The 25901-nt window shown below is 41.9% G+C and overlaps 1 protein-coding gene and 1 pseudogene across 6 annotated transcripts in view; one reads left to right on the forward strand and one right to left on the reverse strand.

The window, feature by feature from the left end:
* Positions 1-1480: 1480 nt before the first annotated feature.
* The window catches only part of NAA50 (N-alpha-acetyltransferase 50, NatE catalytic subunit), a 47877-nt gene continuing 23456 nt past the window's right edge, over positions 1481-25901 (reverse strand). For 3 of the 6 annotated variants that reach the window (XM_036349570.1, XM_036349569.1, XM_036349571.1), the window contains 4 exons: positions 10248-10384; positions 6421-6540; positions 5494-5560; positions 1481-4506 (listed from right to left, as the gene is read on the reverse strand). In XM_036349570.1, coding sequence (XP_036205463.1) covers positions 4329-4506; positions 5494-5560; positions 6421-6540; positions 10248-10384 — 502 coding nt within the window. In that variant the 3' untranslated portion in view covers positions 1481-4328. Of the gene's footprint in view, positions 4507-5493; positions 5561-6420; positions 6541-10247; positions 10385-25901 lie in introns of those variants that run through there. The other 3 variants (XM_036349573.1, XR_004974046.1, XR_004974044.1) reach the window with 3 other exon arrangements.
* On the forward strand, positions 6709-8774 carry LOC118677582 (annotated as a pseudogene).

Consider the following 25901-nt stretch of genomic DNA (forward strand, 5'->3'; position numbering starts at 1 on the left):
ACTGTACCCAATTCCCAGGAATATTCAACTCACAGAGCTAGAAATGAACTAATCTGGGAGACAGATTACTATATACCCAGGCATAAAACTCAACATAAGAGCAAAACTTTTAGACCCACTCCCTATTTCTTTTACATTCTGAATAACGATAAAGTGCAATGCTTTCGCCCTGACCGGTTTGGCTCAGTGGATAGAGCATCGGCCTGCGGACTGAAGGGTCCCAGGTTCGATTCCGGTCAAGGGCATGTACCTTGGTTGCGGGCACATCCCCAGTAGGGGGTGTGCAGGAGGCAGCTGATCGATGTTTCTCTCTCATCGATGTTTCTAACTATCGCTCTCCCTTCCTCTCTGTAAAAAAAAAAATCAATAAAATATATTAAAAAAAAAAAGTGCAATGCTTTCTAACCCTTTTGTAGGAAACTAAGCCCTAGAGAGTAAGGTAACAGAATCTTTTTATTAAACCTGCCTTTATTGTCAACAAAGCCTAAAAATTTCTCCAAGTATAATGTGGAGTCATATTCATTGATCTCCACTTCCCAGTATTAATGTCCTTGGGTATTCCCCATTGTACCTAGTTGGGACAATGGTTGGTCTCTGTGACCAGCGGAACTTGGCCGAAGTTCTTAGCATGTCACCTGCTCACTTCCTTGAAACACTTGCTCTGGGGAAAGCCAGGTGACAGGAAGGTACTAAATCCCTCCAGGAGCCAAGTGAATGAGTGAGCCATCTTTGAAATGACTCCTGCAGCCCTAGTCAAGCTTTCAAGATGATGTAACCCTGGCTGACAGTTTCATTACAACCTCAAGCCAGATCCCAGCTGAGCTGTTCCTGGATTCCTGACTCAGAAATTGTGGGTGATAATACAAGTTTTAAGCTGCTAAATTTTGGGATAACGTGCTACACAGGGATAACTAAGACATCAGGCAAAGACCATCCACTGTTTCTTGAATGGAATAAATAAAATTTGAATTATAACACTTTTGACTAAGATAGTAAACACTGAGTTAATTTTGTTAAAGACAACATTTTAAATCCATGTTTGATATTCAGTAAAAAAAACTTAAAGAGCAACCCCTAACTCATTCAACTACTAAGACTCCTTCTTCACTGCTAACAAAAAGAAAAAATTTTGAATACATTACCATCTGTAGTGAATGCATACCACTAATGAGATCACAGACTAAAGTGTCAGGTATCTTTAACAATTACATTCAAAATACAGCAGCAGAAAGAAGACAACTCCTTGAATCTTTTTCTCTCATTGAGACTGAACTGCAGATACGGGACAGTGTTTCTAGCAAGTTCCAAAAGGTCTGAATTAGGAGGCTTTGATTAGACTTTGGCTATTTTAGATTTCAAAGAAATGAAAAAGTATTTCAAACTGGGAAATAGTAAACAATGACTACCTATAGCTGATCTCAAAATTCAACACAAAGTAGTGTGTGTGTGTTTTTTGACATATGCAAACATCACAGATTACTACTAGAACATCACATAAGTTTATTTCAGATGTAACAGCAATGTTAAAATCAACAAATTTAATTCTTAACTGCACCAAGTAAACTTAGCCATTTAAGTACTTTTAAAGTTATTCCCTCCAAAAAACTGAGGGAGCTTTTCTTTTCCACCCCACATACCATGGTTTCCCAATAGTTCTGTTTTTGGAGGACTTTCAATTGATGAGTAAACTGCTTTGGTGATATTTCAGAACTTCTTTCCCCATATGAAAACTGATCTGGACAAATTATATATTGCATAGATTTCTCTACAGATTTTCTTCTTTAGAACCCAAATACAATTGCCATCCAGTGTAATTTTTACCTATTCATCCCACGGTAAAAACTGTCTGTCCTGAAAAATATGGTGGTTATAACCTGTAATCCAATCATCCAGTTAATAGAATAGTTTTACCTCAATAATAATTTTTATCATATTTCAAAATAACCAACTCAACATGGGGCCTTATTTCAGGCTTTACTGACTCATAAGCATATGAACTAGTGCCCAGCTTCTACCTCTTCTACTTCTTCCTCCTCCATAAGTGGATGGAATTATTTAATACAAGTCTGATGTAGGATGATTAACCCTTTACAAACATTTACAATTTAGGTTAAAGATACTGACTAGTGTGGAAAAAGAAACAGTATAATGATAGGGAGCCTACACACTCAATTCAAAATTTAATATTTTTTCCTCCTTAAATAACATGTACTTAATTGTCATGAGGCAGCTATTCGGTTTTCAATAACAACATTTAGGGATACATTCATAGGACTGATAGTCCAGGTGAAATGGTTATAGAAATAGAGGCAGTGTCATCTCAGAAAACTCATTTATATATCAAAATCTATTTTGATATCTGTAAGTTTACAAAAAGGCTGAATTCTTCAAACTAATTATGCCTTCTGTAACTCAAGCACTCTTTTCTTGGCAAGAGCAAGCGGAAGCTTATCCATAAGGTAAAGGTGCTTAATGCTAAACTTATTCTAAGCTTAGATTTAGACTGCTGAAGTAACTGATACCCAAGAACCAGCATGGTCTATCTACATTTTTACTATCTTAAGATTAGAACCCTATAAACCCATTCATCAACTATCTTCCTTTTCTGTATTATTGTTGGCACTCAACTAAGACTGCTGAAGTCTATTGTACTTTGTACTTTCACATTCTCAAATAAGAACTTAAGATTATAAAGTGTGTATAAACACTATGTAAAATAATTTTGTCATTTAACATATTTGAAGAGATGAGACTTTCACAGCAGAATTTACATGAAGATAAATATTATGAAACAACCTTCCTTTTAAAGTCAAATGACAGAATCCTCAAACTCTATGCACTATTTTAAAGTCTAATGAGATCATTTGTTGGGCCACCAATATTGGCAATCATAAAAATTTAAATATTGGAGATGGGACTATGGAGGAAAACAAGAAAATTTCAGATGTCTCTTTTCTTACAAAGTTATCAACCTGTCAAAACCACTCCTTATGCACCAGAAAATGATCTGGCATAAACCAGTTCTATCAGTAGAGGTCACAGTGACATTTGCATTGGTAACACTTCTAGACTTTTACTTTTCCAAGAAAGAAGTAATATGTTTAACAATTCTCCCTCCCCCAAATCCTTAAACTTAGTATCATAGGCACAGAATGTAAGCAAATCTGGGATGTTCTCCAACAGATAATAGCACAGCTATGTTGTTCTCAAAAATACTGTCTAGATATTCTTTCCTCATAATCAAATGCTCAGTGGCCACACTTTTAACAGCCTGCATTAACTGACATTAAAGGCATTTATTGTGCCACAAGTCCATCTAATCTTACCTTTAAGTATGTTTTAATATGTCCAATAGACAACACCTGCTTCAGGATTCTTTAGGGGTATTGACCTATATGGACACCAACTCCATTTTCAAGGTTAGACTAACGACTGTGGGTTTACTGAAGAAAGGGGACAGGAGAAAAAAAAAGTAAGTCACAACAAACCTCTTTAGGTCAGCAGTGTTAAAGGCCATATCTTTAGCTGGAATATTGGAAAAAAAATTAATTTCATCAGCTCACACTCTAAAAGTTAACGCCACTAATAACAATCAACAGCAGGAAAAATAAACCTGCTAACAACCAACCAACTCGTTAGCAAAAAGCAGTTTAACTCAAATAATGAGACCAAAGTCTAACACTACCTACCAAAACTATCCCACCCACCCTCAGCCACCAATGAGGAAGGAAGAAATAATTGCTTAAACACACACACACACACACAAAATAAGCTTTGTATTTCTTACAAGGATAACAATAGTCCAACTCCTGAGATAGTACTTAGAAGGACAAAAGGTGGAGTTGAAGGCAATGTCTAGGGATTAGTATCCCACAAACAGTCTTGAAAAACCCAAAGTACCACAAACACACTAAACTTGTCTATGATTAGAGAACAAGATATTGCTACTGCTTTTTTTCTTTTGAAATATATATTTTGTAGGTTCTGCCCTTCAATGTGAAAGCAGGACATTAAAAAAAGTTAAAAATAAATTGAAATTGATAGCCAAATTTTCGGGACCATATATCTTAACTGTGAAATAAACAGATCTATACCTCTCCTTCCTACAGTCAAACCACCTCACAAAAACAAGAAAACAAAAACAACCTAAACATGATTAATTTTGAAAGTATTAAAACTTTTAGAGGAAAGTGAAGGAAAGAAAGGAGGAAAAACAAGAACAAGGAGTGGGAAAAGCTTCAAAACAAAGGGGTGGGGGGTGGGGAAATCAATGGGCCTCTCTTTTATTTGGCGACAAGCAAGTGCAAGAAAGTTCATTTGTAATTTGTTCAGTTGTCTGTCTTTTGCGCATCTGCATTCTGGCCAGAAGGAACTTTGAGGTTTTTTTGCAGCACATGAGCATCTGCAGGCTCTATTCTCTTATAGTAGTTCTTCTTGGTCTCAATAATTTCAAAGCCAAACTTCCTGTAGAAGTCAATTGCTGATTCATTGCTGATCTGGACATGCCTGAGATGTAAGAAGTATCAGAAAAAAAAATTACTATTTCATAAGCTTTTACGTGTTCCCCACAGATAGCTTCAAATTGGTTGGAGGTGGAATAATGCTGACATTTGTTAGACTTTCTTTGAAATTACTAGTAATCAACAAAGATTAGGTATTCATTTCAGAAAACCTTCTGATGATAGACTTATACTTTTAACCTAGTTTTTACATTTGCAAGACAGTTGGTTGAGATTAGTGACTCAATGAATAGTGATTATTCCTAAAATCAATGAAGAGCTAGCTATCATAACATTTTCTATTACGAGAGAAGATTCCTATAATTAAAAATGGATAATAACCACAAGGATGATTCAAAGACCATATTAACACACATAGAAAAAAAAAGATAAAAATAAAATATTAGGTTTCAAATGCCTGAATATATCCTTTGTGATTGATATAAAAACATGCTATTTTTTGAAAATAATTTGGGCTTTCTCAATTACTCCTCAAATAGCATTATAACTTAATCTCTCCCACTGTCAAAGTAAAAATGAGAATCTTAATAAACAACCCATTATTATGACCTATCCTTGGCTCTGAATCAGAGGTCTCTTAAGATCTAAGTATAATATCAGCCAGGTTACTCTCTGATTTTTATAATTAAACTCTGCTGCTAATGAGCACCTAACTAAGAGACTAATCAAAAGAAAGTGCAAACTGAGGGTTAAAGTAATATTAATGGATTCTTAAATTTAACAATTTAAATTTTAAATTATTTCATCCCTGTGACTTTGGAGCTCCCACCCCAACATACTTAAAGCAAAACAAGAATGTTTTACCTCAGGTTTCTTAATCTATTATTAAAACAAAACAATAAAACATCATAACCACTACGTCCATGGTGTTTCCAAAAGACAAAATAAGTGACCAGAATTAAAAAATTCTGTAAAGATTTTTGACAATTTATTAAACTCTTTAGATAATTATATTAAATATCACTGTACTTACAGATAGATGTTGTCAAAAGTGCCATCTTTTTCACAGATGTTTAAGACATGATTTAACATTTTAGTTCCTATTAACAAGACAAACAAATAAGTAATCTCATAAAGATCAATCTTTAAATTACACATAATGACTATCCTAACACTTATTGAGTCCTTATAGAATTTGAAGCAAACACTAGACATCCTGATTTTCTGCATATTTGTTCTCTTTCTAAACTATGTATGTTTAAAACTGCTAGTAGAAAAGCAACCTTTATATACAAGACATCCCAGGTAGAAGGAAAACAAAAGGGACATTGATAACAAATCTATATAGGACTTCCAACTGAATTATGTTAATAAATATTATTTTTTAAAAATATTATTATTGCCGAAACCGGTTTGGCTCAGTGGATAGAGCATCGGCCTGCGGACTGAAAGGTCCCAGGTTCGATTCCTGTCAAGGGCATGTACCTGGGTTTCGGGCACATCCTCAGTGGGAGATGTGCAGGAGGCAGCTGATCGATGTTTCTCTCTCATCTATGTTTCTAACTCTCTCTCTCTCTCCCTTCCTCTCTGTGAAAAATCAATAAAATATATTTAAAAAAAATTATTATTGATTTCAGAGAGGAAGGGAGAGGGATAGAAACATCATTGATGAGAGAGAATCATTGATTGGCTGCCGACTGCATGCTCCATACTGGGGATTGAGACCACAGCCCAGGCATGTGCCCTTGATCAGAATCAAACCCAGGATCCTTTAGTACGCAGGCCGACACTCTACCCACTGAGCCAAATCGGCTAGGGCTAAATACTCTTCACTCTATATAATTCAGTAACCACTTCCCAGTATTCCTAAAAAAAAAAAAAAAATGCTTTGACTTACTGGGTCAGGAACAATGAATAATGTGTTTATGTTTCTTTGAAGAAAAAAAAAAAGTAATTTTACCTATTCCTAGCCTTCGGTATGGTGCCAGACATCCTAGTGTCATGATGTAAAGTCTCTTCTGATTCTGTGAATGATCCACTCTACAGCATACCGCACCGACGGCAATATCATTGAAATAGGCTGCCATGGAAAACATAAAGATATAACTTTCAACAGACAGAATAACACATTTTATTATGATAAGCGAAATAAGGCAGTTAGAGAAAGGTTAAGTATCACATGATCTCACTCATATGTGGAATCTAATAAACAAAATAAACTGTTGAATGGATCCAGAGAAACAGACACATGCAACCGACTGTAGAACCTCAGAAGGGAGGTGGAGGAGTGTAGGTGGATGCGAAGAGATCAGCCAAAGAACTTGTATGCATATATGCATAACCCATGGACACAGACAATAGGGTGGTGAAAGCCTGGGGAGGGGGAGAGGCTAGAAGGGTCAATTGGGGGGAAAAGTATTACATATGTAATACTTTCAAAAATAAAGTTAAAAAAAAAAAAGGCCAGTCCCCTTAGATTCTCAAGCTCCAGTGGTCCTTAGAGGGAGGGAGTTGGGTGGTGGGCGGCTGGGCAGCTGACTGAGAATTGTCATTCCATGTGCTCAGGCTTTGGCATGAGGCACCCCGCCTGAGGGCATTTCCACTGCTGCTCTGAGAGGACACCCATCTTCCGCTGGACTTGGAATTCCTGAAGAGCTACGTTTGTGAACAGCTGGCAATAGTTTCTTAACTCCCATATCTTCGTTTTCCTTCGTGTTGCATTTCAGAACATCCAGAAACCATGAATATGAACAACATTAGTAAATGAAGAGTTTGACTGCCATTTCCTCGATGAAGGCTTTACTGCCATGGACATTCTGGACCAGCCGTGGGCAAACTATGGCCCGCGGGCCGATTTGAAATGAATAAAACTATTGAAAAAAAAGACCGTACCTTTTTATGTAATGATGTTTACTTTGAATTTATATTAGTTCACACAAACACTCCATCCATGCTTTTGTTCCGGCCCTCCGGTCCAGTTTAAGAACCCATTGTGCCCTCGAGTCAAAAAGTTTGCCCACCCCTGTTCTGGACCAAAGAATTAATGAAGTCTCTTCTGATGATGATAAGGATGCCTGCCTTGTATGTTGTGGACCTGGGAGACTTCCAAAGAAACATCTGAAATGGTTAAAAGCTCTTCCTCGGGGTCACTGACAGCAGAACTACAATGACAGTAGAACGATAGTGAAGACCCTTAGCTGCCATTGGGACAGGATTTGACTGTGCCAACAAAACTGAAATACAATTGATGTAGAGTTTTGGGGTGCCTCCTTATAAACAAGTGTCTCAGATTAAATATGCTGCCAATAAAGGAGTCCAGATGATCACTTTCTATAGTAAGGTCAATTTGATGAAAGTTGCCAGGGCACATCCAAAAGCAAAGTTAGTTTTGTGGATTGCCACTAAAGATTCCAAAGCTGTCTGTCACCTCAGTGTTAAATTTGATGCCCTACTCAAAACCAGCAGCAGGCTTCTTTTGGAACAGGCAAAGGAGCTAAACATTGATGCCATCAGTGTCAGCTTCCACATGGAAGTGGCTGTACTGACCCTGAGACCTTCATGCTGGCCATCTGATGCCCACTGTGTCTTTGACATGGGAGCTAAGGTTGGCTTCAACATGTATCTGCTGGATATTGGTAGTGGCTTTTCTGGACCTGAGGATGCAAAGCTTAAATTTGAGATTGCTAGTGTAATCAACTCAGCCCTGGATAAGTATTTTCCATCAGACTCGGGAGTGACACTCATAGCTGAGCCAGGCAGATACTATGTTGCATCAGCTTTCACACTTGCAGATAATATCACTGCCAAAAAAAGAACAAACAGGCTCTGATGATGAAGATGAGTTGGGTGAAAAACCTTTATGTATTATGTGAATGATTGAGTATATGGATCATTTAATTGCATCCTCTATGATCATGTGCACGTGAAGTCCCTTCAGCAGAAGAGGCCCAACCAGATGAGAAGTATTATTCATCCAGCATCTGGGGGCCAGCATTTGACAGCCTCCATCACACTGTAGAGAAGTGTGGCTTGCCTAAGGCACATGTGGGGGACGGGATGCTCTCTGAAAACATGGGTGTTTACACAGTTGCTGCTGCTTCTACTTTCAATGGATTCCAGAGGCCAACTACCTACTATGTGCTGTTAGGGCTCACATGGCAACTGATGCAGGAAGTCCAGAACCACGACTTCCCACTTGAGGTGGAAGAGCAGGACACCAGTGCTCTGCCTGTGCCTTGTGCCTAGGAGAGTGGGATGAAATGCCTCCCAGCAGCCTGCACTTCAATCATTCTTGTTGCTGTTATGGGGGGGTAGCTTGACTTAAGGGATTTGGCGGGGACCATTAACTTAATTATTGCTAGTTTTGAAATGTCTTTGTAAGTGGAGATGGCACAGATGCAACAATGTGGAAGGCCTACGCGACGGGGTCACACTTATCTGTGTTCCTATGGAAACTATTTAAATATTTTTTTTATATGGATTTTTATTCAGTGTTCAAACATGCTACTACAGAATGCCCCTCAGCTGCCAGGCAAGCATTTGTAGCTTGTACATTGGCACACAGGCCAGAGGCTTAGTGTTGTGACCTGTTTTAACAATGAAGTACCTTGAAAATTAAGCACTGGGAAATTTTTCGTGTGTCCATTCCACACGGCTTGCCTTGCATGTGTTTTTACAAGTAGGAATCCATGTTTGCATTTCCCCAACAGCTAAGAAAACTGTCCCAGAGGACTTAAGAGTTGGTGATTTTTGTTATTTTGAAACTCCATGGACATGCTTTTTCCTGTTGGGCATTTTTGTTTTAAGTACATGAGTCCTGCCTAAAGATTGCTGTGGATTCTTGAAAGGAGTAGTAGGTCTAGCCCAATGCAGGTAGAAGGAACAGGATAGATCAGAAAGGCCATGTCCTCTGCTGATGATAGTGGCCAGCATCTGCCATAGTGGCTCAGCCCACCCCGAATGTCCGTAGATGGCTATGACTGGAATGTCCAGAGCCCCATGTTAACTAACTGGCCTGGTTCCATCACAGCCAGTGCTCAGGAAGGTGCACGAGGCCCTTGGAACTCTGCCCACAGAGACAAGGGACATTCCCTTCCCACCTGGATTTCACTCCAGGGCAAGTTGCATAGTTAAAAGTCAGGAATGTAGTACAGCATTTGGCAGTCATCTTATTTTAATAAATTCAGCAACAATTAAAAAACAACACCATTTATGAGGACTAAACTGTTGCTATCAGCATTAAGTTTTTGGTTTTTTAAAAAAAATATATTTTATTGATTTTTTACAGAGAGGAAGGGAGAGGGATAGAGAGTTAGAAACATCGATGAGAGAGAAACATCGGTCAGCTGTCCCCTGCACACTCCCTACTGGGGATGTGCCCACAACCAAGGTACATGCCCTTGACCGGAATCGAACCTGGGACCCTTGAGTCGGCAGGCTGACGCTCTATTCACTGAGCCAAACCGGTTAGGGCTCAGCATTAAGTTTTATCAGCTACTTTGAATTTCAACAGCTTCAAAAACCTCCTACACCTTCTTAGAAATTTAATTCTCATCTAGATTAAAGCGAAATATGGGAAATCACACAGGCACACACTAAATAAAAGATGTAGCATTTCCATTTAAATTTCAAGTATTCTCCCTTGATTTCTCTGAGATTTTTCTCAGAATCTGGAGCACTTCCATTTCTTCACTTGTAAAATAAGGAGATTAAACCTTCCTTCTCTGCTATTAAAAACTAAGGGTCAAGAACATAAATTAACAAACGAAGAAAAAAACCATATTATACCAAGTTTTGCTAGCTCGCCAACCTCCAGCACATCCTTGTAGAACTTGTCATTGTAGCTGACTGGAAAGATGACCTGGTTTAATCTCTTCAGCTGCTTAATATTGTGTGGTGTCACATCTCCCAGCTCGATCCGGCTACTGGAACAAACCAAAATGTGCTCAATAAAATATAATTAGCTACATTTGTTAAAATGAACATATTAAAAAGGTACAAATATTTTTTACATGATTAAAAAATTTAATCTTTTTACAGTCACTTTTTATTTCTATGAAGATTAATACTATTTATAAGCAGATTTTGCCAGGCATTACATCGAGATTCAACTCATAGTGTTTATACACTTGTATACATTTAGAGACAAATACAGTAAACAAATATTAAGAAGTTGAGAATAATATGCTATATAAATGCCAAGGTTTTCCTTGTCGTCTCCGGTTCAGAAAATTTAAAAACATCTCTTACTGATCAAAAAGAATGATGATTGCTGATATCTAATATTGGCAAGATGGTAGCAAATGGGATTCTTATACTCTTCTGATGGGAATGTCAGTGGCTATATCTTGAGAAGACAATCTAACACTATGTATCAAAAAGCCTAAAAAGCCATCTCCTTTCTCCAAGTAATTCCACTCTAGAAATTTATTCTAAGAATATAATCCAAATTATAGTAAAAGAGCTGCCAACAAAAAAAATATTTTTAATAGCTCAAGTTAATTTTACTACCATAAAGGTTGATCAAATGTGGTAAGACAAACCTGAACAAACAGCATCTACATAATTTTTCTTCTTACTATCATTAGCAATATCATTAGTAGAGTTGCTTATATACACTGTCTTCTTAAAAATTTTAATAGGGGATAAAAACATTAAAAGAAGGGAGGAAACCCAGATGGCGGCATAGGTAAACACTGGAAATTGCTGCCTCCCACAACATTCAAAAATACAACTAAAAGACAAAACGGATATCATCCAGAACCACAGGAAGGCTGGCTGAGTGGAAATTCTACAACTAGAAGGAAATAGAAAAGAACACTGAGACTCAGAGGAGGCGCAGAAGTGCAGAGGTACGGAGGGGAACACGGCAAGGGCTGGCAACTGAGGACGCAGCTGTCTTTTTGAATCGGGAGGGAGTCACAAGCCCCCGACTCACACAGGGAGAAACTGGACTATCTGGCAGTGGGCAGAACTTGGAACTCAAGGGCGGCTTCCTCTCAAAGGTGCTTGAAGCGATTACCGGGACACTGAGACCTGGGGCCCCTTAGGGCAGGGCTGAGGATCAGCCATAGCTGTTTGCTCCGCCCTGTTGATCCCCTGAGACCCTGCCCCACCCAAGCAATCTGAAAATTACCTAACAAACTGCAGCTGGGCCAGACAGACCCAGAACTCCCAAGAGAAGGCCCAAGACCCCAGCTGGGACTCATTTGGGCACCTAAAAACCCCAAACAAGGTAGGGGAATCTGCAGATCTCTTTGTAGTTCCTGCTGGGTAGCCTCAGGAAGAGGCTAAATTAGCACCTCCTTAGAGATCCAGGAGCCAGTGTACCCAGTGGTCAGAGTGGGACCATCCGGATTACAACTCCTCAGATCCATAAGGGACACACTCAGGGGGCAGACACAGTGAGCACCAAAGCCCCACTGAAGCAAATCTTGCCTCATAAGGGTGTCTTTAGCACAGAAGTTGTCCCACCGTAGACACAGCTGACTCTCACAGCCAATTGGCCTGGAGGTCAATTCCTCCCAGTGATACCTACAACAATCAAGGCTTAACTGCAACAAGACTGTGCACAAAGCCCACAAAAGGGTGCACCAAGAGTGTCCACCTCAGGTAATTGGGGAGGCTGAGCCACTGGGCCCTATAGGACACCTAGCACACAAAGCCACTCTACCAACACAGGGAAGCATAAAAAATGTGGAGACAAAGAAACAGGTCACAAATGACAGAAATGGAGGAAAACAAACGAATGGATATAGAGTTCAAAACCACACTTTTAAGGTTTTTCAAGAACTTTCTAGAAACCGCTGATAAATTTAGTAAGACCCTCAAAAAGTCTGGTGAGACCGCCGATAAATGTAGTGAGACCCTCAAGAAATCTAGTGAGACCCTTGAGGTTATGATAAAGGACCAACTAGAAATTAAGCATACACTGACTGAAATAAAGGATATTGTGCAGAGTTCCAAAAGCAGACTAGAGGATCGCAAGAATCAAGTTAAAGATTTCAAATACTAAGAAGCAAAAAACACCCAACCGGAAAAAAAAGAAAGAAAAAAGAATCCAAAAATATGAAGATAGTGTAAGGAGCCTCTGGGACAGCTTCAAGCGTACCAACATCAGAATTATAGGGGTGCCAGAAGAAGAGAGAAAGCAAGATATTGAAAACCTATTTGAAGAAATCATGACAGAAAACTACCCCTACCTGGTGAAAGAGATAGACTTACAAGTCCAGGAAGCGCAGAGAACCCCAAACAAAAAGAATCCAAAGAGGACCACACCAAGACACATCATAATTAAAATGCCAAGAGCAAAAGACAAAGAGAGAATCCTAAAAGCAGCAAGAGAAAGAAACTCAGTTACCTACAAGGGAGTGCCCATATGACTGTCAGCTGATTTCTCAACAGAAACTTTGCAGGCCAGAAGGGAGTGGCAAGAAATATTCAAAGTGATGAATGCCAAGAACCTACAACCAAGATTACTTTATCCAGCAAAGCTATCATTTAGAATTGAAGGTCAGATAAAGAGCTTCAGAGATAAGAAAAAGCTAAAGGAGTTCATCACCACTAAACCAGTATTACATGAAATGCTGAAAGGTATGCTTTAAGAAGAGGAAGAAGAAGGTAAAGATACAAATTATGAACAACAAATATACATCTATCAATAAGTGAATCTAAAAATCAAGTGAATAAATAATCTGATGAACAGAATAAACTGGTGATTATAATAGAATCAGGGGCATAGAAAGGGAGTGGACTGACTATTCTTGGGGGGGAAAGGGGTGTGGGGATGCGGAAAGAGACTGAACAAAAATCGTGCACCTATGGATGAGGATGGGGGAGGGGGGGTGAAGGCAGAGGGTGGGATGGGAACCGGGTGGAGGGGAGCTATGGGGGAAAAAAAGAGGAATAACTGTAATAATCTGAACAATAAAGATTTAGTTAAAAAAAATTAAAAGAAAACATTAAATAAAAATGAGTTAAAAAATAAAACAATCTGATACCAACCAAGCAGCTAGAAAACTATGTAGGTCCTACCTACTCTTTCTTTCAGTGCTAGTTCCAGATCACAATGACATTGGTCAACAGCAGGAAATACAAACAATATACCCTAATTCAGCAGTCGCCCACCTTTTGGACCTCATGGACCACCAGTAGACCGTGGATCACCGGTTGGCGACCGCTGCTCTAATTAATCATTTGCAATATAGGCACATAGATTTTTAAAACTCTGTTGGAGACATGGCTAAACAAAAATGTTGATCATCACACTTTTATAACAGCAAACAAAAATCTGAGTGTCCATCACAAGGGAACTGGCCAAATAAAGCATGAGCATTAATATACTAGAGGATCCGAGCACAAAATTCACATGCGGGTACGGTCCCTAGGCCTGGCCTAGACCAGGACCATCTTCCCCAGTAGCTGGCAGGAGGCCCCCCCCCCCCCCCCCCGCCATCAGGCGATTGGAGCCTGCTAGCTGGGGAAAGGGACTAAGAGGTGGTCAGTTTGCCTCATAGTGACCGGTCCAGTGGCCATTCTGCTGTTAGGGTCAATTTGCATATTACCCTCTTATTATATAGGAAATTATCAGTACAGAAAGACAGTGTTGATATATTGTTTTATGGGGTGAAAAGCATATTCCAACTACATATACATACTAGTATATATATATACTAGAGACCCGATGCATGAAATTCATGCAAGAGTAGGCCTTTCCCTCCCCCGGCTGCTGGCACCAGCTTCCCTCTGGCACCCAGGACCCGGGGTTCCCTCTGGCCGCCAGCAGGCACCCGGGACCCAGGCTTCCCTCACAGTCCTGGCTTCGTCCAGAAGGTTGTTTGGTCTAATTAGCATATTGCATTTTTATTATTATAGATATAAAAATTGTGATCTAAGTTTTATTAATACATACAAAAATGTTTAAAGCATATTCCAAAAGACCCCTGGCTGTGTAGTTCAGTAGGTTAAGAGCGTCATCCTGATATGCCAAGGTTGCAGGTTAGATCTCCAGTCAGGGCACATAAAAGAAGCAACCATTGAATACATAAATAAACAAGTGGAACAACAAATAGAGGTTTCTCTCTCCCCCTAATATCCATCAATCAATAAAAAAATTTAAAAGCATGTTCCAAAGAACGTGGTCAAAATTGTAGGTAATTTTTAACACAACATCCTCTGAAATATTAAAATTTAGATAATTAGAAAACAATAAAATGTATTATAGTTCTTAAAAAAAACAAACAACTCTCCCCTCCTTCCTACCCCATTACAGACCATTATGTTCATTTGGAACTTTGGCCTTCCTCTCTCAATTCTTTCATTTTTATTTTGTTTTTCATTTAATTGCGAGCAACTACCCTTGAACATCTTGTATGTCTTCTTAAAATCTGAACATTTTACCCCAAACCTTTTTATTAAAATGCAGTGGGCTCACATACCTATCATTTACCATTCACAGTTTTTTTTTTTTTTTAAATATATTTTATTGATTTTTTACAGAGAGGAAGGGAGAGAGATAGAGAGCTAGAAACATCGATCAGATGCCTCCTGCACATCTCCTACTGGGGATGTGCCCGCAACCCAGGTATATGCCCTTGACCGGAATCGAACCTGGGACCTTTCAGTCCGCAGGCCGACGCTCTATCCACTGAGCCAAACCGGTTTTGGGTCACAGTTTTTTTTATTGGCAGATACTGATTGTTATTGTTATAAAATACAGGATTCCTTAAAATACAGGATCACATCTTATATAAATACTAGTGGCCTGGTGCACAGATTCATGTACATTGCAAGGGAATCTGGTGCAGGTGAACCAGATTCGGGGCTGACAAGGCCCCAGCAGCAACCTAACCTACCAGCCAGAGCATCTGCCCCCTGGTGGTTATAACATTATCCTATCTAATAAAAGAGAAACATGGTAATTGGCGTACGACCGCTACCCTTCCCATTGGCTAATCAGGGCAATATGCAAATTAACTGCCAGCCAAGATGGCGGCCGGCAGCCTGGCAGCTTAAAGTGAACATGAGGCTTGCTTGCTTCAGTGTTGGAGGACTGCAACATTCCCCACCTGACGCTGCAGGCCTGAGCTGGCAGTTTGAAACATAGTTACAAAAATAGAAGCTAAACAAAACCCCAGAAACCAGCTTTCAGCGAGCCGGGATCTCAGAACTGGAGTTGATACAGAGTTTCAAGAACCGAAACAAACCAGATACCTGCTTTCAGGAGCGGAGGCCTAAGAGCTGGAGCCTCAGAGCTAAAGCTGGCCCAGAATAAAAGAAAAAAAAAAGAAAAAAAAGGAGCAGTTGGGAGCTTCAGTTCCAGCCTGAAAACAGCCCTCAGCCCCTCACCGACTGGCCAGGCACCCCAGTGGGGACCCCCACCCTGAAGGGTGTGTGACCAGCTGCAAACAGCCATCATCCCCTCATCCAGGCTGGCCAGGCACCCCAGTGGGGACACCCACCCTGAAGGGTGTGTGACCAGCTGCAAACAGCCATCATCCCCTCACGCAGGCTGGCCAGGCACCCCAGTGGGGACCCCCACCCCAAAGGGTGTGTGACCAGCTGCAAACAGCCATCATCCCCTCACGCAGGCTGGCCAGGCACCCTAGTGGGGACCCCCACCCTGATCCAGGACACCCTTCAGGGCAAACCAGCCGGCCCCCACCCGTGCACCAGGCCTCTATTCTATATAGAAAAAGGGTAATATGCCTCCCAGCACCGGGATCAGCGGAGCTGAGAGGCCTCCCGGCACCGGGATCAGCCTGACAGGGGGCAGTGCCCAAACCCCCTGATTGCCCTGCGGCTCTGTGTGTGACAGGGGGCGGGGCCACAACCTCCCTATCGGCCCTGCTCTGTTCCTGACAGGGGAAGGCGCCCCAACCCCCTGATCGGCCCTGCTCTGTGCCTGATAGGGAGGAGCTCCCCAACTTCCTGATCGCCCTGCGGCTCTGTGTGTGACAGGGTGCGGCGCCCCAACACCCCCACCCCACAGGCCCTGCTCTGTGTGTGACGGGGTAGAGCCATAACCTCCCCATCGGCCCTGCTCTGAGTGTGAGAGTGGCAGCACCCCAACCCCCTGATGAGCCCTGCTCTGTGCGTGACAGGGGGTGGCGCCGCAACCTCCCCATTGACCCTGCCTTGAGTGTGACAGGGGGCGGTGCCCCAACCCCCCCAATAGGCCCTACCCTGAGCGTGACTGAGGGTGGCATCGCAACCTCCCAATTCGCCCTGCTCTGTGCATGACAGGGGGCAGCGCCCCAATTTCCCAATCGACCCTGCTCTGAGCCTGACCAGGGGCTGCACCTAGGGATTAGGCCTGCCCTCTGCCACCCGGGAGCAGGCCTAAGCCAGCAGGTCATTATCTCCCAAGGGGTCCCAGTCTGCGAGAGGGCACAGGCCGGGCTGAGGGACCCCCCCCCCCCCCGCCCCTTGAGTGCACAAATTTTTGTGCACTGGGCCTCTAATATATATATATATATATATAGATGTTATTTTTTAAAAGAATTTCTCCCATTTAATTAACACATCCATCACCTCACAATGTTATCATTTTTGGTGTGTGGGAACATTTAAGTTCTACTTTCTTAGCAAATTTCAATTATATAACACAGTGTTAACTATAGTCACCGTATTTTACATTAGATCATCAGACCTGATGCATTTTGTAGTTAAAAGTTTATACCTTTGTACCAATCTCTCCCTACTTCCCTACCCTGGCAACCACTTTCCTACTGTTTGAGATTTTTCTTAGATTCCATATGTAAGTGATACCATGCATCATAATGCTACTCTTCAGCTTAGTATATAGCACTACAAACTGGGTACAGTAATTTCTTTAACTATAATGTAGTTATATTTATAGTTATATAAATAGCAGTTATATTTATAGCACACTACCTAAAAATCACTCTAATGCACTTAAAAAAAATTTTAGTCTCTGGCCTCGGCTGGGTGGCTCAGTTGGCTGGAGCATCATCCCATACACCAAAATGTGGTGGGTTTGATAACCAGTCAGGGCACATACAGGAGGCAACTAATTGATGTTTCTCTCTCTCTGTCTCCCCCTTCCTCTCTCTCTCTCAAATCAATAAACATATTCTCAGGTGAGGATTAACAACAATACACAAAAAAATTTAGCTTCTGTATTTTAAAAGTGATCGAGCCTGGCAGGTGTGTGGCTTAGTGGTTAAGTGTTGACCTATGAACCACGAAGTTGAGGTTCCATTCCCAGTGGGGGAGGGGGGGGGCATGTAGGAGGCAGCCTATCCGTGATTCTCTCCTGTCATTGATGTTTCTGTTTCTCTTTCTCCCTTCCTCTCTGAAATCAATTAAAAAATATATATATTTTTAAAAAGTTATTAAGCCCTGGCCAAGTGTGCTCAGTGTTTAGTGTTGGCCTGCACAGGGAAGGGGCCGCAATCGATGTCTCTCTCTCACATTGATGTTCCCCTCTCTCCTTACCCCTCCTTTTCCATTCTCTCTATAAATTAATGGAAAAAATATCGTTGGGTGACGATTAACAACAAGAAAAAGCGATTGAAAAATACATTATGAAGTCCAATACTGAACAATAATAAAGAAAAAATTAAAAAACCCAGAAGTCAAGCTTCTAAATTATAAGTGAAAGAATTTCAATTAAAAAAAAATTTAAGAATGATTTCTGGGTAATCGCCAGTATTCATATATAATAGTATTTATAATTTTTAAAAGGATCAAAACCAGGTCTTTCTTGTCTTTATACAGAAGGAGAAGGCGGTTAAAGTGCAATGTGCTAGACGAATCTAATAAAAGTTAACTACTAAAAAAAGTTTTCACTGTGGTAGACAGATCAAGCCTAAATATAGAACACAATATTGAATCATTAGGGAATAGGCAGTTTAATCTTTCCTTGCGTAATTTTAAAATATAAATGTTTTGATTTACTAAATAAAACAGAAAAAAACAGGCTATTACCATAGAAATTACTTAGGAAATGAAAATATCCTATAAAGACTAAGACCAGAAATAACTGATATATAGAGTCTTTCAATATTTTCTATAGACAAACAGGCAGATACATACATATTTTAAAACAGAATTTTAAAACTATAATAGAATTGTTTGGTAGTTATTTAAGAAAGGAATTAAGCAAGTTTGATTATTAATAGACTGCCAGAATATGCTATGAACAGAATTTTAAAGTGGCTATTAAATGTCACTGTCAGCAAACTTCACCTTCAAATAGAGTATAACTCGGATTGAAATGGAATACTTCTTTAATCCTGGTCACTTAGCTCTGAATTATTTTAAGAAGTGGATATTCTAAATATAGCAGAGTAGCCCTGGTTGGTTAGGCTCAGTGAATAGAGTGTGGGCCTGTGGACTGAAGGGTCCCAGGATTGATTCTGGTCAGGGACACATGCCCGGGTTGTGGGCTCGGTTCCCACTGTGGGGAGGGCGGCCGATCAATGATTCTCTCTCATCATTGATGTTTCTATCTCTCTCCCTCTCCCTTCCTCTCTGAAGTCAATAAAAACACATACATACATAAATAAATAAAGCAGAGTAATATTACCAACTTATATAATTTAACAAAGGATGTGTAGTATCAAAGGCATAAACATAGAGGGCTATGTAGAAATATTAAGAAAACAAGAACATCACTTGAATAGAGCTTTAAAGAATTCTAACTGTAGATCTAAAATTTTCTAGAGTTCTCACAAACATCAAAGTTGCTTACTCAAAGCATAAATCAGTTATTTCAATATATGAACACCTATGTGCTAACACCTGGAATGCAAAGGACTTTACACCTAAGTATATATAATACAATATGCTAGTAATAGCACATGCACACAAAGTATAAAAATAATACTAGAAGAGATCCTGAGAAAGGTTGTGAAGGATGACTAGGAGTTTGTTTTGTGGGAGGGCAAAAAATGCATTCTAAGGAAAGGGTAGAACATGAACAAAACAGCAATTATGAATTCCCAAAACTATAGGCAATGCAATACGGTAAGACAAAGTATGCGTTGTGTAAATGTGGAAGCTGGGGTTGGAGAGGAAGGAGAACAAATTTTATGAGGACTTGCACATCAAGATAGTATGCTTTGTGTATTTTCAAGCTAAGTTATTAAGAGCATAAACATTTAGGACTGTTATGATTTGATCCTTTGATCTTTTTTGCCGTACTCATCCTTATCTTAAAACCTACTTTGGCCTGGCTAGCATGGCTTAATGGTTGAGCACCGACTTATGAACCACATCACAGTTCGATTCCCAGTCAGGGCACATGCCGGGTGACATGCTTGATCTTCAGTGTGGGGAGTGCGGAAGGCAGCTAATCAATGATTCTCTGTCATCACTATTTCTAACTCTCTCTCCCTCCCTCTTCCTTCCTCTTTAACATACGATTTTCTTTTAATCAATGTCCCATAGTTTATCTTTTAGCATCCTTTTAACTTTTTTTGTGTGCTTATATTTGTAAACAGTATGTAAACAGTTTGTAAACACTATGTACTGAAGAGTCTTATTCCTTTAATCTGATAATTGGAGCATTTACTCTGTTTAGATTTAAGGTAATTATTAATGGGGTCTATTCAAATCCATCAGTAATTTTCTATTTCTATCAACTATTAGCTGTCCCTCGATTTTTCTGCCTTATTAGGGGGTCAATTTTCTTATCTTTTATTTTTAAAATCATGTTATATTTTCCAATTACAGTTGACATATAATGTATCATCAGTTTCAGGTGTATACCTCAGTGAGTAGACATTATATAACTAAGCAATCATCCTGATAAATCTTGTATCACCTGATACCATAGTTATTAGATTATTATTGACTATACTAGAGGCCCAGTGCATGGATTTGTGCACCGGTGGGGTCTCTCAGCCTGCCTGCGCCCTCTTGCAATTCGGGACCCCTCAGGAGATGTTGGACTGTCAGTGTTGGCCGGCAACCTGCAGTTCAGCATTCCCCAAGAGATGTAGTAGTATGCAAAGCAGCAGGCAGTCGGGGATGAGCCCGGGGCAGGCGCCATGCCACTTCCACTCATCCCGGCCCCTCTGCACCTGATGCTGCTGCGCTTGCCAGCTGTGAGCCCAGCATCTGGTGCCCGTCAGTCAGCCAAGTGGTGCTCCCACTGTGGGAGTGCACTGATCATCAGGGGGCAGCTCATGTGTTGAGCATCTGCCCCCTGGTGGTCAGTGCGAGTCATAGTGACTGGTCGTGCGGTCACTTATGCTTTTACATATACAGATTCCCTATGCTGTACTTTACATCCCCATGACTATTCTGTTACTACCAATTTTTAAATTTTAACGCCTTCACTTTTTTCATCCAACCCCAAACTCCCCTCCCATCTGGCAACAAAAATATGTTCTCTGTATCTACGAGTCTGTTTTGGTTCTGATTGTTCCTTCATTTTGTTTCAGTTTCTTTTAGACTCAATTGTTGACAGATATGTATTTTTATCGTTTTACTGTTAAGATATTTAATCTTTTCCCCCCCTTCTTCTTAAAGAAGACCTTTTTAATATCCTATCTAATAAAAGAGAAACATGGTAATTAGCGTACAACCGCTACCCTTCCCATTGGCTAATCAGGGCAATATGCAAATTAACTGCCAGCCAAGATGGCGGCCGGCAGCCTGGCAGCTTAAAGTGAACATGAGGCTTGCTTGCTTCAGTGATGGAGGACTCCAACGTTCCCCGCCTGCCGCTGAAGGCCTCTGAGCTGCAACTCTAAGCAACTATGTAACAAAAATAGAAGCTAAAAAAACCCCCACAAACCTGCTTTAGTCCGCCAGGCTTCAGCCAGCAGGATCGCAACATTGTTTCAAATAGAGAAGATAAAAAAAGGCCAGAAACCTGCTTTCAGCAGCGGAGGCCTAAGAGCTGGAGCCAAGCCTCAAAGCTAAAGCTGGCCCAGAATAAAAAAAAAGAAAAAAAGGAGCGGTTGGGAGCTTCAGTCACCCACCAGCCTGAAAACAGCCCTCAGCACCTCACCCAGACTGGCCAGCCACCCCAGTGGGGACCCCCACCCTGATCCAGGACACCCTTCAGAGCAAACCAGCCGGCCCCCACCTGTGCACCAGGCCTCTATTCTATATAGTAAAAGGGTAATATGCCTCCCAGCACCGGGATCAGCGGAGCTGAGAGGCCTCCCAGCATCAGCATCAGTGTGACAGGGGGTGGGGCCACAACCTCCCTATCCGCCCTGCTCTGCTCCTGACAGGGGAAGGCGCCCCAACCCCCTGATCAGCCCTGCTCTGTGCCTGATAGGAGGAGCTCCCCAACCCTCTAATCGGCCCTGCTGTGTGTGACAGGGTGCGGCGCCCCAACGCCCTGATCGGCCTTGCTCTGTGGGTGATAGAAGGCGGTGCCCGAACCCCCACCCCACGGGCCCTGCTCTGTGTGTGATGGGGTAGAGCCATAACCTCCCCATCGGCCCTGCCCTGAGTGTGACAGTGGCGGTGCCCCAACCCCCTGATCAGCCCTGCTCTATGGGTGATAGAGGGCGGCGCCCCAACCCCCTGCTCTGTGTGTGACAGGGGGGAGCTCCTCAACCCCCTGATGGACCCTGCTCTGTGCATGACAGGGGGTGGCGCCGCAACCCCCCTGATTGGCTCTGCTCTGTGCGTGACAGGGGGCAGCGCCCCAACCCCCTGATTGGCCCTGCTCTGTGCATGACACGGTACGGAGCCCCAACCCCCCTGATGGGCCCTGCTCTGTGAGTGATGGGGGTGGCGCCGCAACCTCCCCATCTACCCTGCCTTGAGTGTGACAAGGGGCGGTGCCCCAACCCCCCAATCGGCCCTACCCGGAGCATGACTGCGGGTGGCATCGCAACCTCCCAATCTGCCCTGCTCTGTGCATGACAGGGGAAGGCGCCCCAACTCCCCAATCAGCCCTGCTCTGAGCCCGACCAGGGGCTGCACCCAGGGATTGGGCCTGCCCTCTGCCACCCGGGAGCAGGCCTAAGCCAGCAGGTTGTTATCCCCCGAGGGGTCCCAGACTGCGAGAGGGCACAGGCCGGGCTGAGGGATCCCCCCCTTCCCCCTGAGTGCACAATTTTTTGTGCACCGGGCCTCTAGTTTCATATAATAAGGGTTTGGTGGTGATTGAATCCTTTAGTTTTTTCTTGTCTGGGAAGCTCTTTATATGGCCTTTAATTCTAAATGACAGCATTGTGGGTGATCTCAGTTGTAGGTCCTTGATTTTCATCACTTTGAATATTTCTTGCCAAACACTTCTGGCCTGCAAATTTTCTGTTAATAAGTCAGCTGACAGTCTTATGGGAGATCCCTTGTAGGTAACGAACTGCTTTTCTCTTGCTGCTTTTATCAGTCTCTCTTTGTCTTTAACCTTTGGCATTTGAAGTATGCTCTGTCTTGGTGTGAGCCTATGTGGGTTCATCTTGTTTGGGATTCTCTGCACTTCCTGGATATATACGTGTATTTCCTTTATCAGGTTAGGGAAGTTTTCTGAAATTTTTTAAAATAGGTTTTCAAATTTCTTGTGCTCTCTCTTTACCCTCTGGCATCCCCATGATGTGAATGTTAGTATGCTTAAAGTTGTCTTAAAGGCTCCAATTACAATCCTATTTGGGGGTCCTTTTTAATTTTTGCTGTTCTAATTGGGTATTTTTTGCATCCTTATATTCCAAATTGCTGTTTGGTTTCTCAGCTTCATCTACTTTACTATTAATTCCCTGTAAATTATTCTTCATTTCAGTTAGTGTACCCAAATTGGAAAGGAGGAAAGAAAACTATTATTCACAGATGACATGATATTTATATAAGAAAACCCCCTAAAGATTCCACCAAAAAACTGCTATAGTTAATCAATGAATTTGGCAAAGTAGCAGGATACAAACTTAACATCCAGAAATCAATGGCATTTTCATACACCAATAATGAACTCCGAGAAAGAGAAAAAAAAAAAAAAAATCCCATTTACTATTGCAAAAAAACCCACACACACACAAAAATTAAGATACTTAAGAGATAAACCAAGAAGGTAAGAGAACTGTACTCAGAAAACTATAGGACACTAAAAAAGGTACTAAAGGAATATACAAACAAGTGGAAATATACTGTGTTCATGGATTAGAAGAATTAACATCATTAAAATGTCCATACCACCCAAAGCAATCTATAAATACAATGCAATCCCTATTAAAATATCAAGAGCATATTTCACAGATCTAGAGTAACTATTCAAAAAATTTATACAGAACCAAAAAAGACCCCAAATAGCCTCAGAAATCTTGAAAAAGAGCAAAGTTGGAGGGATCACAATATCAGATATCAAACTATTCTAACAAAGCCATTATAATCAAAACAGCCTGGTACCGACACAAGAACAAGCACATAGAGCAATGGGACAGAACAAAGATCCCAGAAATTGACCCACACCACTATGGTCAAGTAATATAGACAAAAGAGGTAAGAGAACACACTAGAGCAAAGACAGTCTCTTCAATAAATGGTCCTGAAGCCCTGGCTGGTTTGGCTCAGTGGATAGAGCGTTGACCTGCGGACTTAAGAGTCTCAGGTTCGATTCTGGTAAAGGGCACATGCCCAGAGTTGCAGGCTTGATCCCCAAAGAGGGGGCAAGCAGGAGGCAGCTGATCAATGATTCTCTCTCATCATTGATGTTACCATCTCTCTCTCCCTTCCTCTCTGAAATCAATAATACATATTTTAAAAATAATAATAAATGGTGTGGAAAAATTGTACAGGTATATGCAAAATGAAAATAGACCATCAATTTACACCATACCCAATAAACTCAAAATGGATAAAAGACTTAAGTGTAAGATGTGAAACCATAAAAATTCTAGGAGAAAACATAGGCAATAATATCTCAGACATCTCATTTACTGGTAGTAGTATTTTTGCAAATGCATCTCCTAGGGCCATGGTCGGCAAACTGTGGCTCGTGAGCCACATGCGGCTCTTTGACCCCTTGAGTGTGGCTCTTCCTAAGCCTTAGGAGTACCCTAGTTTAGTTAAGTTAATAACAATGTACCTACCTATATAGTTTAAGTTTAAAAAATTTGGCTCTCAAAAGAAATTTCAATCGTACTGTTGATATTTGGCTCTGTTGACTAATGAGTTTGCCGACCACTGTCCTAGGGCAAGAGAAACAAGGGAAACAAATAAACAAATGGGAGTACATCAAACTAAAAAGCTTGCACTGCAAAAGAAACCACCAACAAAATGAAAAGGGAACCTACTGTGTGGGAGAACATCATCACCTGACACCTGCCAGAAGGGCTATCATCAACAAAACAACTAACAAATGCTGGTGAGGATGTGGAGAAAAGGGAACCCTAGTGCACTGCTGGTGACAATGCAGACTGATGCAGCCACTGTGGAAAACAGTATGAAGGTTCCTCAAAAATTTAAAAATGGAACTGCCTTTTAAGTCAGTGATCCTACTTCTGGGAATAAATCCCAAGAATCCCAAAACACCAATCAGAAAGAATACATGCACCCCTACATTAATAGCAGCATTATTTACAACTAGAGGCCCGGTGCACAAAAATTTGTGCACTCGGGGGGAAGGGGGGGTCCCTCAGCCTGGCCTGTGCCCTCTTGCAGTCTGGGACCCTTGTTACACATCTCTTTATACATTGCTTTGTGAATATGTCTGTGTAGTTTCACAACCTGCTTTGTATTTTCACTCAGTGGTACATAGTAGACTTAGATGTAGATACCTTTCCTCACGTGTTGTAACATTTTACTGGTTATATAGTACTAGAGGCCCGGTGCACAAAAATTTGTGCACTCGGGGGGAAGGGGGGTCCTTCAGCCCGGCCTGTGCCCTCTTGCAGTCTGGGACCCCAAGGGAGATAATGACCTGCTGGCTTAGGTCTGCTCCCGGGTGGCAGAGGGCAGGCCCAATCCCTAGGTGCAGCCCCTGGTCGGGCTCAGAGCAGGGCCGATTGGGGAGTTGGGGTGCCGCCCCCTGTCACACAAAGAGCAGGGCGGATCAGGAGGTTGGGGCGCCGCACCATGTCACACACAGAGACGCAGGGCGATCAGAGGTTGGGGAGCTCCCCCGTATCAGGCACAGAGCAGGGCTGATCAGGAGGTTGGGGCGCCGTCCCCTGTCACGAAAAGAGCAGGGCGGATAGGGAGGTTGTGGCCCCGCCCCCGTCACACACAGAGCCGCAGGGCGATCAGGGGGTTTGGGCGTTGCCCCCTGTCATGCTGATCCTGGTGCCGGGAGGCCTCGCAGCTCCACTGATCCCGGTGCTGGGAGGCATATTACCCTTTTACTATATACGATAGAGGCCTGGTGCATGGGTGGGGCTGGCTGGTTTGCCCTGAAGGGTGTCCTGGATCAGGGTGGGGGTCCCCACTGGGGTGCCTGGCCAGCCTGGGTGAGGGGATGATGGCTGTTTGAAGCTGGTCACACACCCTTCAGGGTGGGGGTCCCCACTGGGGTGCCTG

Source organism: Myotis myotis, unplaced genomic scaffold, assembly GCF_014108235.1.
Source record: "Myotis myotis isolate mMyoMyo1 unplaced genomic scaffold, mMyoMyo1.p scaffold_m19_p_2, whole genome shotgun sequence".
Lineage (NCBI taxonomy): Eukaryota > Metazoa > Chordata > Mammalia > Chiroptera > Vespertilionidae > Myotis > Myotis myotis.